Here is a 14,824-nt window from a genome sequence, read left to right on the forward strand (position 1 = left end):
TCTAGAGATTTCTGGAACACACCTAATGTAATGGTGCAATTAGAGAAAAAATTAATTCAAGAAATGCTAAAAATTGCACAGTTACCAAAAAAAAAAAAATCAAAACACCAAAAAAGTAACATTTTGTAATTAAAAATTAATTTGTTGTATTTATTTTCTAGCACTTTCCATAGGCTTTGTCATGTGCGGCTTGTGCTCGTCCCGACGGATCCTCCGGGCAACCCCAGTCCAAGCGTGGCGCCCACTTTTCCACGGTTCTGGCAGCCGCCTCACTGGAAAACTGTTCCTCAAAGATGCAGCGATAGTAGTAACCCTCCTTTGTTTTGGGTGGATTCATCGGAAAGCGCTTTTCCGCCATTAGCAGCTGGACATCGCTGACATGGCGAGCGGAAAACTCGGGCAAGGCATCGATGAGAGCGTAACCGACGCCATCCGAGAACTGCTCCTTCTGACGCCAGAGTACCGCATCCGGCAGATAATCCCCGGCGAAGGCTTGACGCAGGACAAACTTTTCCATTCGCCACTTGCGCTCACCGGAGAATTCATTGAGTTGTCCGGGAATCTTGTCCTGCGGTCGTATGCTCATCACGTAGTCCACCAGAGAGGTGTCCAGGAAGGGCACACGCAGCTCCAGGCCTTTGGACATGGTTACCTTGTTGGCACGCAAAATGTCGGAGACATGAAGCTGCTCACAGCGTGTGATCATCTCCTGGTGAAACTGCTCATAGTTGGGCGCCTTGTGGAAGTACAAGTAACCGCCAAAGATCTCGTCTGCCCCCTCGCCGGAGAGTATCATCTTGATGCCGGTACTTTTGACATGTCTGGCCAGATAGAACATGGGAAGACTGCAACGCACTGTGGCCACATCATAGGATTCCAGATGGTATATCAGATCACGCACTCCATCCAGGCAATCCTCGACGTTGAAGGCGATCTCCGTGTGCTGACTGCCAATGTGCTGGGCCACCAAGCGGGCGTGCTCAAAGTCCGGAGAGCCCAACATGCCCACAGAGAAAGTGCGCAGTTTGTAGTTGGCATCCCGTTCTCTCATTATCCTGGCCGCTATGGATGCTATCAGGCTGGAGTCGACGCCACCGGAGAGCAGTGCTCCAAAGGGCACATCACATTGCAAATGGGAACGCACCGCCAGCTCCACTTGACGTTGGAGCTCTTGGAGATTGACTGGCTGCGTGGGCATCAGCTCCTTCCAGCTGGGCTTGTAATAGCGCACAGGTTGCAGCTGCTTCACATTGCCGGCTGCCACATGACCGGGTGGAAAGATCTGCAACTGCTCGCAGACATCCACCAGACACTTCATTTCGGAGGCAAACCAGAGATTACCCCGCGCATCCTGGCCCATGTAGAGTGGTATAATGCCAAAGGGATCACGTGCCACCAAAAGTTGCCTGCGTCGTCGATCGTACAGCACAAAGGCAAACATGCCCGTTATGTGTTGCAACAACTCTTGGCCATGTTGCTCGTACAGCTCGATTAATACGTTGCTGTCACTTTTGGGCTTATAGCCAGGTAATCGCTTGGCAATCTGCCTGGTCAATTCCAAATAGTTGTAAATCTCACCATTGACAATCAATGCAATATTACCATCCTGCGAGTACAACGGCTGATGTCCCGTTTCCACGCCAATCACCGCCAGACGCTCGTGCACCATTGCCACGCCCTGCTCGGCGATTATCTCGACGCCCGTGTCGTCCGGTCCGCGATGTCGCTGCTTGCCACTCTGGCGATAGGCCAACTCCCGTAAACTGTGCTCGCTGCCTTGCAAGGATTGCGCCTCAATTGGCTGTCCGTCAGCTGAGAAAATGGCTAAAATGCCGCACATTTTGTCAAGCTAAACTTTTAGGAATCGTTAAACAGGATCTACTCTTATTGTCTTAATATTGTTCACATGGAATAGAAATCGAATTCTTTACTTTTTCGTCACTTTTGCAACTTGCAACTCGTTTCAGCGTCAACTGTTTGATTTTGACCACATAATCTGGCTTATATAGCAAATGGTTCGACTAAATTATTCCGTGAAATTGCTAAATTAAATCATTTCAACTAGTATTCCCAACATTATAAAATTGGCAAAAATGTACACATAGAAAAATGCAACCATATATACAATCATTTCCAATTAAACATAAGAATAATATAAATATTTACACATATTGATTTATTTGAATAAATATATACAATTTCATTTATAAATCAAATGAATTTTTATAGAGAATGGTACAGGGTATCATACTGTATTGTTTTTAAATAAAACAGTTAATATATTTTAAATTATCGTTCATGCAGAACAATTTGAAATTAGTTGCGCCAAAAATGTGTGTCGTGCTTCTCAGAATTTTAACTTTTTTTAAATAGCATCGGCAACTACTTGTGACTTTGGTTCGTTACGTTTATTAAATAATAAATATAATAATAACTGGACTTTTTCTTTCAATTCATTGACATTTTAAAATCAGGAAAAACGCGTGAAATTATAAATGTTCTAAATATTTATGTATACAAAACAAGTTTTAAAAGACTGCATTTGCCTTTTTTTCAGTGTACTTAGAATAGGTATTAAATTAAAGGTATATTTGGGTGTTGTTTGTAAATAATTTGAAAGTGAATTAATTAGCATCACGTTTTTATGGGGCATTTTTTGTAGCTTAATTATCAGCTTTAGTGGGTTTTAATCTGCCATTCATAGCACTTTTATTTGTATGTGATTAATATTTAATTCAGTTCGTTTTGAGAGCTCGATTTAGTAAACAAACAAAAATTGATTCGGTTGTAAACCGATTTAAATGTCTACTTATAGAAAGCTAGCTGTCAAACCTGAGAACTCAATCAAATAAATGATTCCATTATTTTTTGCTCAAAAGGTACAGATTTTAAAAGATTAAATGCAGTTCAAAGTGCAAGTGCATTAATGCAAGCAGCTTTAAGAAAGCATATTAATTATTTGAATGCAATTAAATCGTTATCAAACTTAGATTTATTGTAAATAAATTGGATGCCAATTGAAATATGCAACGTCGGCATTTGGCAACAACTGCAAATGCCGGCAATGGCACTTTTTAATGCAAATAAATTGTATATTTAAAAATGCAATTAAATGGGCACATTTAAATTAAGTGTTTATATGCATCATAAATGCAAATAACAAAAACAAAACTCAAAGCGGCGAATACGTAATCAAACCAAACAAATGCTAAAAGAAAAGCTTTTGTTTAACATAGCGCTGTTAGTGCTGTTAACAGCTCACGTGCTGGACGCTGTTAACAGGTGGTTCTGTTTAATTCGTCCACGTTAGCAGCAAACAACCCCATTAGATAAAACCGTTATATGTTTAATTAAGCCGACAGCTTTATTGCATGACTAACACGTCTTCAAACACACGCAAAATCCAACTACAACAACAACAACAACATAAAGTTGCTTGTCAACAGACAGAGAGATGAACTCGACATTATTTATGACCGAGTGACAACCCGCATGCCGCTCCTGGAAAAATGCTTGTTGCTTTCAAATATTGCCGCCTGCTGTTGTCGTCATCGTCGTTGTTGTCATCGTCGTCGTCGGTTGTCGGTGTCTCGCACACCGAACGGTCATTCAGTAGCCGTTAGAACGCGTCGCAGTGCGGCAGGAAGTTGCGTATACGACGCGCTTGCCTCAATACAAAACTGAAACCCAAACGATTTTCAAAACGCGTTTCAAGTGTCGCGCGCCTTTTCGAATTTCGTGTTTCGGCCGCCTGCAAGGTGTTAATTAGTTGAAATTTAATTAATCGCAAGAAGGAACTTTAAGATGTAAATTACTTTAATGTGAATTCATGTATGCTGAGCAAAATTCTGTCCTCTCGTGTACTGTCAATTAGGCGGACAAATTGTGTGTAAAATGATAAAAGGGGTGAAATTATTAAGTGGATTTTCACCAAAGTGAATTACAAATAAATTTACTGTGAAGTTAATAAATTTAGTGAAAACTCGATACAAAGTTTAGAAACCAAATTTAAAAATAAATCAACAAATGAAATCATTAAAGTCTATTCAAGTTTACAATGGATTTTAAGTACGTGTAGTATTTTAAAATATAAATAAATTTTCCAGTTAGAAATTTGAGTTTATAGAAAGATAACTTGTTATTTTAATATTTAAATTTTGCTATTCATAGAACTCTCCCATTTGGTGGGCAAACAACAAAGTTTGATTAACCTAAAAAAACCATAAAAGGTAAACAATTTTAAGCGCAAACACGTAGATAAATTTATGTGCCAAAACTGTTCCGATAAAAAATATCAAATCAAATTCAAATAAAACAAACTTTTTGCGCAGAGCAAAAATAGGCAAAAGAATTGAATCAGGCATGACCTATTACTGTCACGTCCGGGGCGAGTCAGCGGGAAGAGCAAACAACTTTTGGGTCACGTTTGACATTTGGGCAAACGAAACGATGGTCGACCGTATAAGCCAGAGCTCCCAATCTAAGATCCACATCCGCTAGACTCACAAGAAACACCAGACATTCCAAACTTTTAAGCAATTAATTAAAAAGTTTTCACGCGCCCAAATCAAATCAACACATTTTTCAGGTATTTTAGCGTCAAATTGTGCGGCTTTCCATCATCAAGTTGAACTCACGAATTCGAGTTTCAGTTGGGGATTCACTTACTTAGATGTGGATTCAGTGATAAGCAGCAGCACAGCCGGATCGATGGATGGGCTCGTAGCAAAATCAATGCGCATTACTGCAGCCTCGTTGCGCCCCAAAACAAGCGAACTCGCCAGTAACGAAAATAAATTCAAGTTTAAAATACAATGTGCCGCGGGGGTTGCGGATGCGAATCCGCTCCCATATCCGCATCCTCTGTCGTCTGGTTGAGATTCAGCAAAAAGCCTGGTCAGCTCTAGACCCCAAACCCTTAAGAGGCTCATGTTGTTGAAAATTGTTGATATATTTTTATAACTATTTTTAAACGGCGCTAAAAATTGGCTGCGTCAAATAATAATAACATTTCTTAAGCACCCTTAAATGTATTTAAAAATGGATAGAAGTATAGGATAGTCGATTGAAAGATACCCTGTAGGAGGATTTTAAATGAGAGCTATTTTTTGTAAGCATTTATATTATTCCATTCTATATCAAATATTGCTAACAATTATTGGAAACTCTTGAATTTATATCAAATCAGAAAAAAGTTGCGTATGTTCGACGGAAAGATACCATTTTTTTTTTGCAAGTTATTTCATCTATTGTTGTTAATTTAATCTATCCTTGTGTCAAATATCTACTATCTGCTTAAGCAATATCCATCTTTTATAAATTCATTAAACTGCCCTCGTCTGGCAAATTCTATTCTTAATTTTCAAACGTTGGCTTTTGCTATTTTTCATAGAAATTCTTCAACATTTTCAATACTTTTACTTGCAAACATTATTAAACTCCCCTCGTCTGGTGAATGTCTTCAAGTTGTTAATGATTTGCTGTGACGTGACAAAAAATTAAATTTCTTACTTTTTTTTTGACAAGGCATTTGCAAAAAGTAAGTTCACAAGTGATAAGTGAGAAGGCTAAAGGAAAGAAAACAAAGGACTTTCAGCCTTTCAGCGGCTGTCAGGACACGCCTTTGGCTAATTGTGTACGTGTGTATGTGTATAAAAGGATATGTGTTCTTGCGTGTGTATGTGTGTAACTGTTTGTCATAATCAAATGAATGCCCAGCAATAACTTAACACGCAAGCCTCGTGTCCTGTTGCGACTAATGGCTATGACTGGTAATCGGGCCAGGACGAACCAAATTCAAAGAGAAAATAAAAAGAAAAAAGAAAATGCTACTGTTGCAGTTGTTAATTAGCTATTTGGCGCATTATGTTATGGCCCAGTCATGTACGGGCTTTAACTAGGCCAGCTGTCAAAAGGGCAGAGGAAGGTGAATACTGGTAGTCGCCTAGTTGGGAAAGGTAATGAAAATGGGCGTAGATGTACGGAACAGGGGTGCATAATAAGTACAAGTTGATCAAATGACACATTCAGTATTCTGTGAGCATTCAGCAAGTTATTCAAGCTAAATAGTTCTAAGTAATATTTAATAGGAAATTTTAATAATAAACCAAATATACTTGGCAAAATATATAGGCAAATTTACATTGAGTCTTACAAGATTTTAGTTTGTATATGTGACACTGGTTGTTGACACTTACGTTAAAAAGAAAATAAGTTTTTGTAATATTACATATATAAAATAATTTTAATTTTGTTTTCAATTATTAGGAATTTGCAATTTATATTGTCTGTTATAAAATTGAAAAGGCAAATTGTGCAATGTATAAATAATACATTAAACTCTGTATTTCATTTTTTCTTTACATTTTTTACAATAATATTTGATTACTTAATTTTTAGAAACTCGCTAAAAAATCATATTCTGTTTAGGAACACATTTTAAACTCTTTTCAATTCTAACTTTTATCAGCAGCCTAAAAATGTTAAAAAAATTTATTATGTGTTGGAAAAACCCAATTTTTTTTCGAAAATTTTGCAACACTAACACTAAGCACTAAAACTCCCGAATATTATATAAATTAGAATGTAAAAGCTTTAAATTCAAATAATCTTTAAAACCACTTCAATTCGACAGTATTTTTATTGTATAGTATATTGTCAGATAAATCCAAGTGTCAAATGCAGGAAATAAGCCTGGCAAAAATCATTTAATAGACAGCTCGAGGCGCAGCAGAAATCACAGGGTCTCGTTAAGTAGTTAGATGTCAGGGTAACAAGCACATGACAAACTATCAGACACAAGTCATAGGCAAATTATCTATCACACTCAGGACAGGGTCACAATCACAATTCTCCACAGCCTTGACATTGAGATACGTGTCTTGTGAGGCGGAACAGATGAACACAAGACGACAGAAGACATAACAGAGGACGGAGGACAAGGGACGGAAGACGTTGGAAAGTGAGAACAATAAAATTTCAAACCATAAGCGGAGGGTATAAATTGGTAGAGGGAAGAACAAGATGCTGTTATTCCCATGATTGAATCAATAAGACGCATCGAAGAAGGCGAGGGAAATGGGAAATGTGAAATGGACTTGGCTGCAGGCCAATGTGAAGGTTGCTCAGGCAACGAAAACATTAGGACAGCAGCCACAGAAATGAAAAGAAGAAACCAAGAAAGAAATGAAAACCTGTTGAGTGAAATGTCAGAGAATACAAATCAAATTGCATTATTCAAATGCTCAAAAGACAAATACGTTAACAATTTGATAGCGCTTTTGATAAGGTACTAGCACACAAGAATTTCAACATGCCCATAAAAAATTAAATGAATGAATTGAATTTATTTATGCTCCAATCACACGGCATTTAATTCAATTCAAGAGCAAAGCGAACATTTAACATATTTATTTTTGTCAATTGATGGCACTAAAAGCCTAAATATGATTACGATGAGTGTATTCAAGTGTATTCATTTTTCAAAACATTCATCTGTCCCAAGGCGATGCTTTAATAAATGTGAAATTGGGACAGTCATTATGAGGTGTTATGTGGCGTATACTTAATATACTTAATACGCTTGACTGAAAAAGAGCTTAGAATAAAAGCAGTGATAATATAAAATGCGGATGGCAACGAGTCAGTAACGCGTATTACCAGGTAGATAATATATTAATTTACTGTCATGTTGGGCGATATGCCATTAAACGCTTCGGTTGTAAAATTTCTATCTTGGCCATAACAACAAAGAGGCGCAACTGGCTGGCAGCCAGGTCAACTAACAACAATTATGGCCAAAGTCAAGTGCATTCCCCAGGCGATAATAAACGCGACATTCTCTTAACTTTTTTTGCCAGTTTTACTAGTACAACTTACGGTTGAGTTGTTGCTGCTCTAATTGTTGGTACTGCCGTTGTTCTTGCCTCTTGTCTGTTGCCCACTTTCGTCCTTGTTTTAGCCCAGTTTTTGGCGCTCAAAAACTTGTAGCTGTTGCAGTTGCCACAATTTCCGCATGCTTTTCGACTTGGTTTTAATGCTCTTCACTGTCGGCTTACTAACTTGACTTGAATGGCTTGTGACACACGTTCAGAGAACTTGACAAAAAAGTATGGAAAAATTCCAAAAATGTAGACTATGATATACGAGGTGTTAGTTTTTAGGGATTTGCAAAGCATTTTATCAGCTTTTTAATATTGTGGCTTTAAGAGTTTATGGCCATGGCTTAAAGACAGCTAAATATCACAGTTGTCTTTTAGGGTGCCGTAAAGCTACTGCTTCCGACTAAAGAGAAAATATAAAAGCTACCTAAGACGAAATTCTAATGAAATTCACTTTCAAAAGAATTCCATGAAAATATATATAGCATGCTTTTTGAAGCTTAAATATTTTAAATAAAATAGGTTAATATGAAAGTTTTATAATTTATGAAAGAAAATATGAAATTCGTAAAAAACATAAATCTTTTTTTTAATGTGGCATAGAATCTGTAATAAAAATAACTATTAATCTGTAGAGAAGATCTTTCCCTTTTAAACATATTTACAAGCCAAATGAATGAGTAAAGTTAGTAAGTTTTTGAGAGTAGTGTATTTAGTTATTTTTTGTTGTGTGGACTGTAAATTCCTCTTCCAGTTTTGTTGTTTATTTATGTCTATCAAATTGCTGTCAAGGCTGCGACGGTGCAGTTCAAAAACAAAAACTGCAACAAAACAAAACAAAACTCTGGTAACCCGCACTAAAAACAATTTGTGGAACGAACTTTCATTGGTTTTCATGGGGATTTCATTCTTCTCTCATTTTTGGCAATCAAAAATTGTTGCCTTTGTAAATTTTCTGGGCCGCGTTCATTTGGCACATCAATTGCAGTCAGGCGGAGAAAACAAATTAGTTAGCTTTAATGAAATGGAATTACCAAATATCACTTAAGCTCACAATGTACATATTTTGGCTCAAAAGGTGAACTCATAAAATGGAAGCACAAAACAAATAAACAAATTATAAAAATAAATATATAATGACTAAAAACATGTGCCAAAATTGGCTCAATAAGCAAATGATGATAAAGTATATAACAGATATACATTGAACTAGACATTGAGCTTTTCAAATTGCAGTTGTATTCATTATTGCCATGGGCTGCCCATTTTTGGGGTAAACTAACAAATAAAAGTTAACTGAATGAGTCAGAAATGAGGTTTAAAAACTGCTTAGATAAACTTTGAGTGATAAAAATTAAACGCTATTTTATATGTATGTATTATGGTTGATGTTACGCATATTTACATTGCTGTTGCTATTCTTTTTTGATAATTTTATTTTATATCTTTTTGTTTATCTCCGCCAACTGTTTTAATAGCTCAACAATTTCATTCATATGCGCGCGGCATTAAAATTTCAATTTTCAGTTTGAGTAAAAGAAAATTCCAAGCCAAAAACAAAAGAGATACAAGAATATTTTATACCAAATAGTAGTAAGCATGTGTGTGGGTGTGTGTTGGCGGGTGGGGGTGTGGAACACAGGGGGTGTAGTCAATGTTGCGTTGCCAAGAATTTGTTGTCTATTTGCTAGTGGCGCTGATAAAAATTCACTTGATACACTTTAGCTTTGCTGATTTGCCACAGTGCAAAGCAACGAGCGTTTTATGAGGCGGTCCCCTAACGGTGGGAAGCGTGTGGAAAAGCAGGGGGCAAAATCGTCGTTAGAGACGCAGACAATGGCGACATATAAAACCAGACAGCGACAAAGATGCAGTTGTAAATGCAATTGAAAGTATCCACAGTCATGGCTAAGTGGCTGCTGAAAATTGATCTATATAGAAGAAGGAGATGTTTATTTAATACCAGACTACAGCACAGATAGCTATAGATAGATATATCGATTATAAATACATATAAAGAGAGTAACTTAACATGCAGTTGCCTTTTTAAACTTTGAACTCAAAGAATCCAATGTCATTTCATATCTACAAATATTAAGGGTAACATAACATTTTAACTTTATACACAAATCGTTTGACAAGTTGTAACTCTTGTAACAATATTTGCAGCTTTTGATATGTATGTTGTAGATAAAAATATTGAGAGGAACTTAGCATTCAGCTGCCTTTTTAATATCAAAGAATCTAATATAGTTTCTCAGTTTGTAGCAATTGTAATATCTACAGATATTGAACTTAACTTGACATGCAGCTGCCTTTTTTAAAATGCACAAATCTTTTGTCAAGATGCAAAAGATACAAATATTGAGAGCAACTGAACATGCAGCTTGAATATGCATTGCATTTTGAATATCATAAATCATTAGGTCCTTCTAGCTTTGTGAATTTTGACACTTGAAACAATTTTTAACATACAAACCCCACAAAATGAAGTTGTAAACTATGGCAAGTGCAAGTGCTCATACTCAAGTTGTTTGTTGTTGTTATAACCCTTTGATAAAACGCCGATAAAAATCTATAAAAAAAAAAAACAAAAATAGCTGGAATAAAAACTGGCGCGTTACTTATTGGCGTCCAAAACAAACACAAGTTAAGGCCTGATAATTAAAAAAATATAATTATACACTTTGTTTTCATCTTAATTTATTAACTTACTACGTACAATCGTATTTACATACCCGAAACAGAGCAGAGAACGCAGAAAATAACTGATAAGCGAACGTTTAAAAAAAAATTTCATGCCCAAAAGCAGAGGCAAAAGCAAACAACAACAATAACAATGCACAGCATACATAAACGTTTAGTTTGCCATTGTCCATAAAATAGCAACCGAAACAATAACAACGTAAAAGCACTAAACGTAAAGTACACTCACACAAAACATTTTTCAGCTCCATTCAAGAATGAAATGAAAATAAATATTTAAAATTTTTGATATTTATGGCGCAAATAATAAATTTGTGCTCTCTCTTTGGGCTCAATTTGTGCTCTTGGCAACGAAAATATGTCTTTGAAATGCCAAGCAGATTGTTAGAATGGACTAATACTATTTAATTCTAATCAAAGCTACATTTTCTGCATTCTCAACATACAGTAACATAAGTTATGTTAACTTTACATAACTGTAGACTGTTAAGTAGAAGCTGTGTATTAGCGAGTCAATAACAGTATTGAACTTTAAATTACAGAAGTCTGCAATGTTAACTTACGTTATCGGCGTAATTTAAAAAAATATTTAATGTGTTTGCTCAGATTTTATTGATGGCAATTCTATTATAAAAAAATAATAAATAATTAACTTAGCACGTACATAAATTAACTCTGCACACTTTAGCTTTACAACGAGCAAATAAGCGCGTTCAGTCTTCATTAATTATACTGGACAGTGGACAGAGGGGAATCTCCCCGAATGTTATGCTAAAACATAACCCCATTTAATTCCATTATTTAATCATAATTTAATGCGCTTCAACGTCACTCAAAGTCAACACAACTTGGCATAGCAATTATTTTTCAAAGCGGATAAGAATACAATCCTCCTCCCACCCCCACATCTCACTGTCCACTGCAAATAGTTTTTCCCCTCTTATAGTAAGAGCTTTGTTTTTAATTAATGCAAAATTTATCAGCTTGTTGGTTGCCCTTTTTTTGTTGTTGCTGTTGCTGCTGCTCTTTCTCAATTTGTGGTCATTTTGCTTTGTCCTGATGTAAAAAATAAAAAAAATTATTTAAGCTGAAAGAAATTGCATCTGCCTGTGTTTGATATGCAAGCTTCTGCCATTGTTTTTATGCTTTGTTGTCTTTCAATTTGTTTTTATGACTCTCAAATAAAGTTTAATATGCCTCGCAGTCTTTACTTTACTACCTGTCATTATACAAATTGCTAAGCAGTTTTAACTACCGGATTTTGGATATATAAATGCCACTGGCAGCGCATTTTATTTACATTTTATTTTAACTTTTTTTAATTTGATGCTGATATAAATAATTTAAGTATGAGTATTACAAATTATAGTCAAATTTAATCGCTTCCATTTGTCCAAATCATTCAATATACATACCAACTAATGCAGCTACAATAACAAATAACCACGAACTCAAATTTATTTCAAATTTACTACAAACGAGCATATCACCTGATTAGCAGAAATTCGCTTAAATTGAATTGAAGTAGGGAGTTTGAAAACCAAATGCTTTTATCGTTTTGTGCAGCCCAATTGGGAAATTTATGAGTCCAACAACAAAATTTCGCTATTTTCGCACGTCAACGACGAATTCAATTAAAATGAAAATGCATTAAATAATTATTGCCGCATGTGTGTGTGTGTGTGTGCAACATAGTGATGCATAAATATTTGTCAATAATTAAAGCTTATTAAAACTGAGAGCCTGCAAAATTCACACGCTGTAAATCAAAATAGTAATAAATACAATGCCTAAAAGTATGCAACAATTTTGTAACACGAAAGCTGTCAAAATACGCATACGCAGCGTTGCCTGCGCAACTGCCAAAAGCAACAGCTAATAATTCATTAAATATATTTTATTAAAATGCAATTAAAATTGTTTGTGGAAATGAATTGTTTCCAATTAACATATTGGAGTAGAAAATGCTAACGTATAAATCTTTAATCTTTAAAAACTAAGCTCTATAATAAGCTTGTTTACTCTGCTTACTTGAATTCAATATGGCTTGAAGTGTGATTAATTAAAAGGTTGTAAGTTCAGCTGCAGCAACGGTGCCAACAACTAATTACCTGCCGACGGTCCGGGCAATCTGAGGCTCAGTCAGTAATTTATTTTTAAGACGAGCATAATTAGCCGCCAACAACCGGACAGCAATGACACAGGACAGCTACTTAACCCGCAGAGAAACTCCGGTTGCCAGTTGCATGGCAATTATTTGATATGCGTTCGTGCTGGCCACAATCTACAATGGCCAGGATAAGCATAAAGGAAGCTGAACACGACAAGGAGTTTCAATTGCAGTTGGAGTCGGAGTTGCAGGAAGGCTCTACTTGCAACTGCAACTCGAATTGCATGCTCGGTACGCTTTTAATGGCTGCCACTGTCTGCGGTCTCGTCTCTCTTTCATGCTCCTTGGCTACATAAATCGCCGGGCTTAATGTGAAAATATGGCTAAAAGGGGCAACAGAATCAACAAGAAGTGCAAGCTGCACACGAGCCTGTTATGGCTCCTTTGTGCATGTTGAACGTGTGTCCTTGCCAGCAGTTGCCAGTAGTACTATAGTAGTAATTGTTGTTGTTGTTGTTGTAGTTGCTTTTGCTGCTTTATTTGTTGTAGTTGTAGTTAGCGCGCCTTTGTCTGTTGCTGGCATCGTAGACATGAATCAAAAACTTAATTATTTTCAGCCGCACGATGGCAAAATGTTTTCCTCAAACAAACTACACAACAAAAGCAGCAGCAACAACAATAACAACTACAAAGAACTAACATAAATCGTCAGCGGACATTTTGACGCAGCTCGCAAAATTTTACAACTCTTCAGCAACGCTACAAAACAGCAACAAAGCAATCGCTAGCATATTTACAGTCAATTTGTTAGCTCTCCCTCCAAACCAATTCCCCTCCTTCTTCCCACTTCTCTTAACTCCCACAAAGGTATTACACATGGATTTATATGCGTGTTTTGAGTGTGACGGGTTAGTGGTAATGAAAGGGAAGGGAGGGGAAGGGAAGGGAACTTTACGTGATCAAAATGTCATAAATTTCTGTTTTGTATAGCAAAGAACGCAATACGCATTGCGATTGTATTTGCGGATTATTCGAGTACGAGTAGCACATGGTTTGTACTATGCATTTAGCTGGGTTAAAAAAGGCGTAAAACCCTTTTGAAATATTGGTTTTCGAGTGTTGACCAAATGAGTTGATAAATAAACAAGTTGTACTGTTTTATCGAAACTGAAAATATCTTGGATATTTCGTTTTAGTCATACTGATCTATTTTACTTAGTTTACATCTTAATATTTATATTTTCTCATATTTATTAGGTGACTTTATTTATGGTTTCTATTCTACTTTTCTAAATAAATTAGCTTATAAAATAACTCCATAGAATTTCCATAAATTTAATATATTTTTAAGCTTCAACTCTCTTATCAAATTTAAAACTCTCTCATTGTTTTGTTTTAAGAGCGGTGTCGATAAAGCTGTAAACATGTAGACCTAAGCCCGCATATTGCCTCAGCAAATTAGTTATAAAAAATACTTTCCACAAGTCGGTTCAATTTGCGCTAAATTCTCGTATAACTGTAGGTACTCAAGTTTCCCACAGGAATTCTTATTTTAAACACAAGAAATTGAAATTATGCAATATACATTAAATAAAAATCAAATATTACAGAATACATTATCAAAATGTGAAACAATTCCATTGAAAAGAAAGAAGTGAAAATGTGATTCATTTAAATTCGTTTTTGTGCCAATGCTGATAAGAATTTATTTATAAATTTAAGATATTTCTTTATTATCCGATCGTCACGGTAGAAATCTAAATTGCTTTGCTTTGATGCAGCAAGTTCAGCAAATGTATAGAAAGTATAGCACAAATTGTAAAGTTAATGATATTCTGTAAAAAAAAAATGAATTGGTTTTTGTTTTATGCAAGTTTTATTAAAAATCACTTTTAATAAAGTACACGCAAATTTGTGAAAGTGTCAAATAAATTATCAACTGAGCAAAAGAAACTTTTTGTCAAATAAATAGTTGTTAGTTAGTTGAGGAACGACCCTCGTATGTTAAAGTCCATGCTGCACATAGCAGTCATAACTCCTGACACATTCATTGTTGTATATCCTGACGCAGGATAAAAATGGAGGATAACGCTACTCATAAACTTGTTACATTGTCAACCTGTGTGAC

At 35.9% G+C, this 14,824-nt stretch overlaps 1 protein-coding gene across 1 annotated transcript; it reads right to left on the bottom strand.

Annotated features, from left to right (window-relative positions):
* Positions 1-153: 153 nt before the first annotated feature.
* On the bottom strand, positions 154-1,876 carry LOC117787363 (probable asparagine synthetase [glutamine-hydrolyzing]). Its single transcript, XM_034625870.1, has one exon. The coding sequence runs from the start codon at positions 1,838-1,840 to the stop codon at positions 158-160; it is 1,683 nt and encodes a 560-aa protein (XP_034481761.1). The 5' UTR covers positions 1,841-1,876; the 3' UTR covers positions 154-157.
* Positions 1,877-14,824: the final 12,948 nt, after the last annotated feature.

Source organism: Drosophila innubila (genome assembly GCF_004354385.1).
Source record: "Drosophila innubila isolate TH190305 chromosome 3L unlocalized genomic scaffold, UK_Dinn_1.0 0_D_3L, whole genome shotgun sequence".
In the NCBI taxonomy this organism is placed as follows: domain Eukaryota; kingdom Metazoa; phylum Arthropoda; class Insecta; order Diptera; family Drosophilidae; genus Drosophila; species Drosophila innubila.

What these genes read in the sequence shown, in the direction of transcription:
- LOC117787363 (XM_034625870.1), bottom strand. Translation starts at nt 1,840, where the DNA reads ATGTGCGGCATTTTAGCCATTTTCTCAGCTGACGGACAGCCAATTGAG.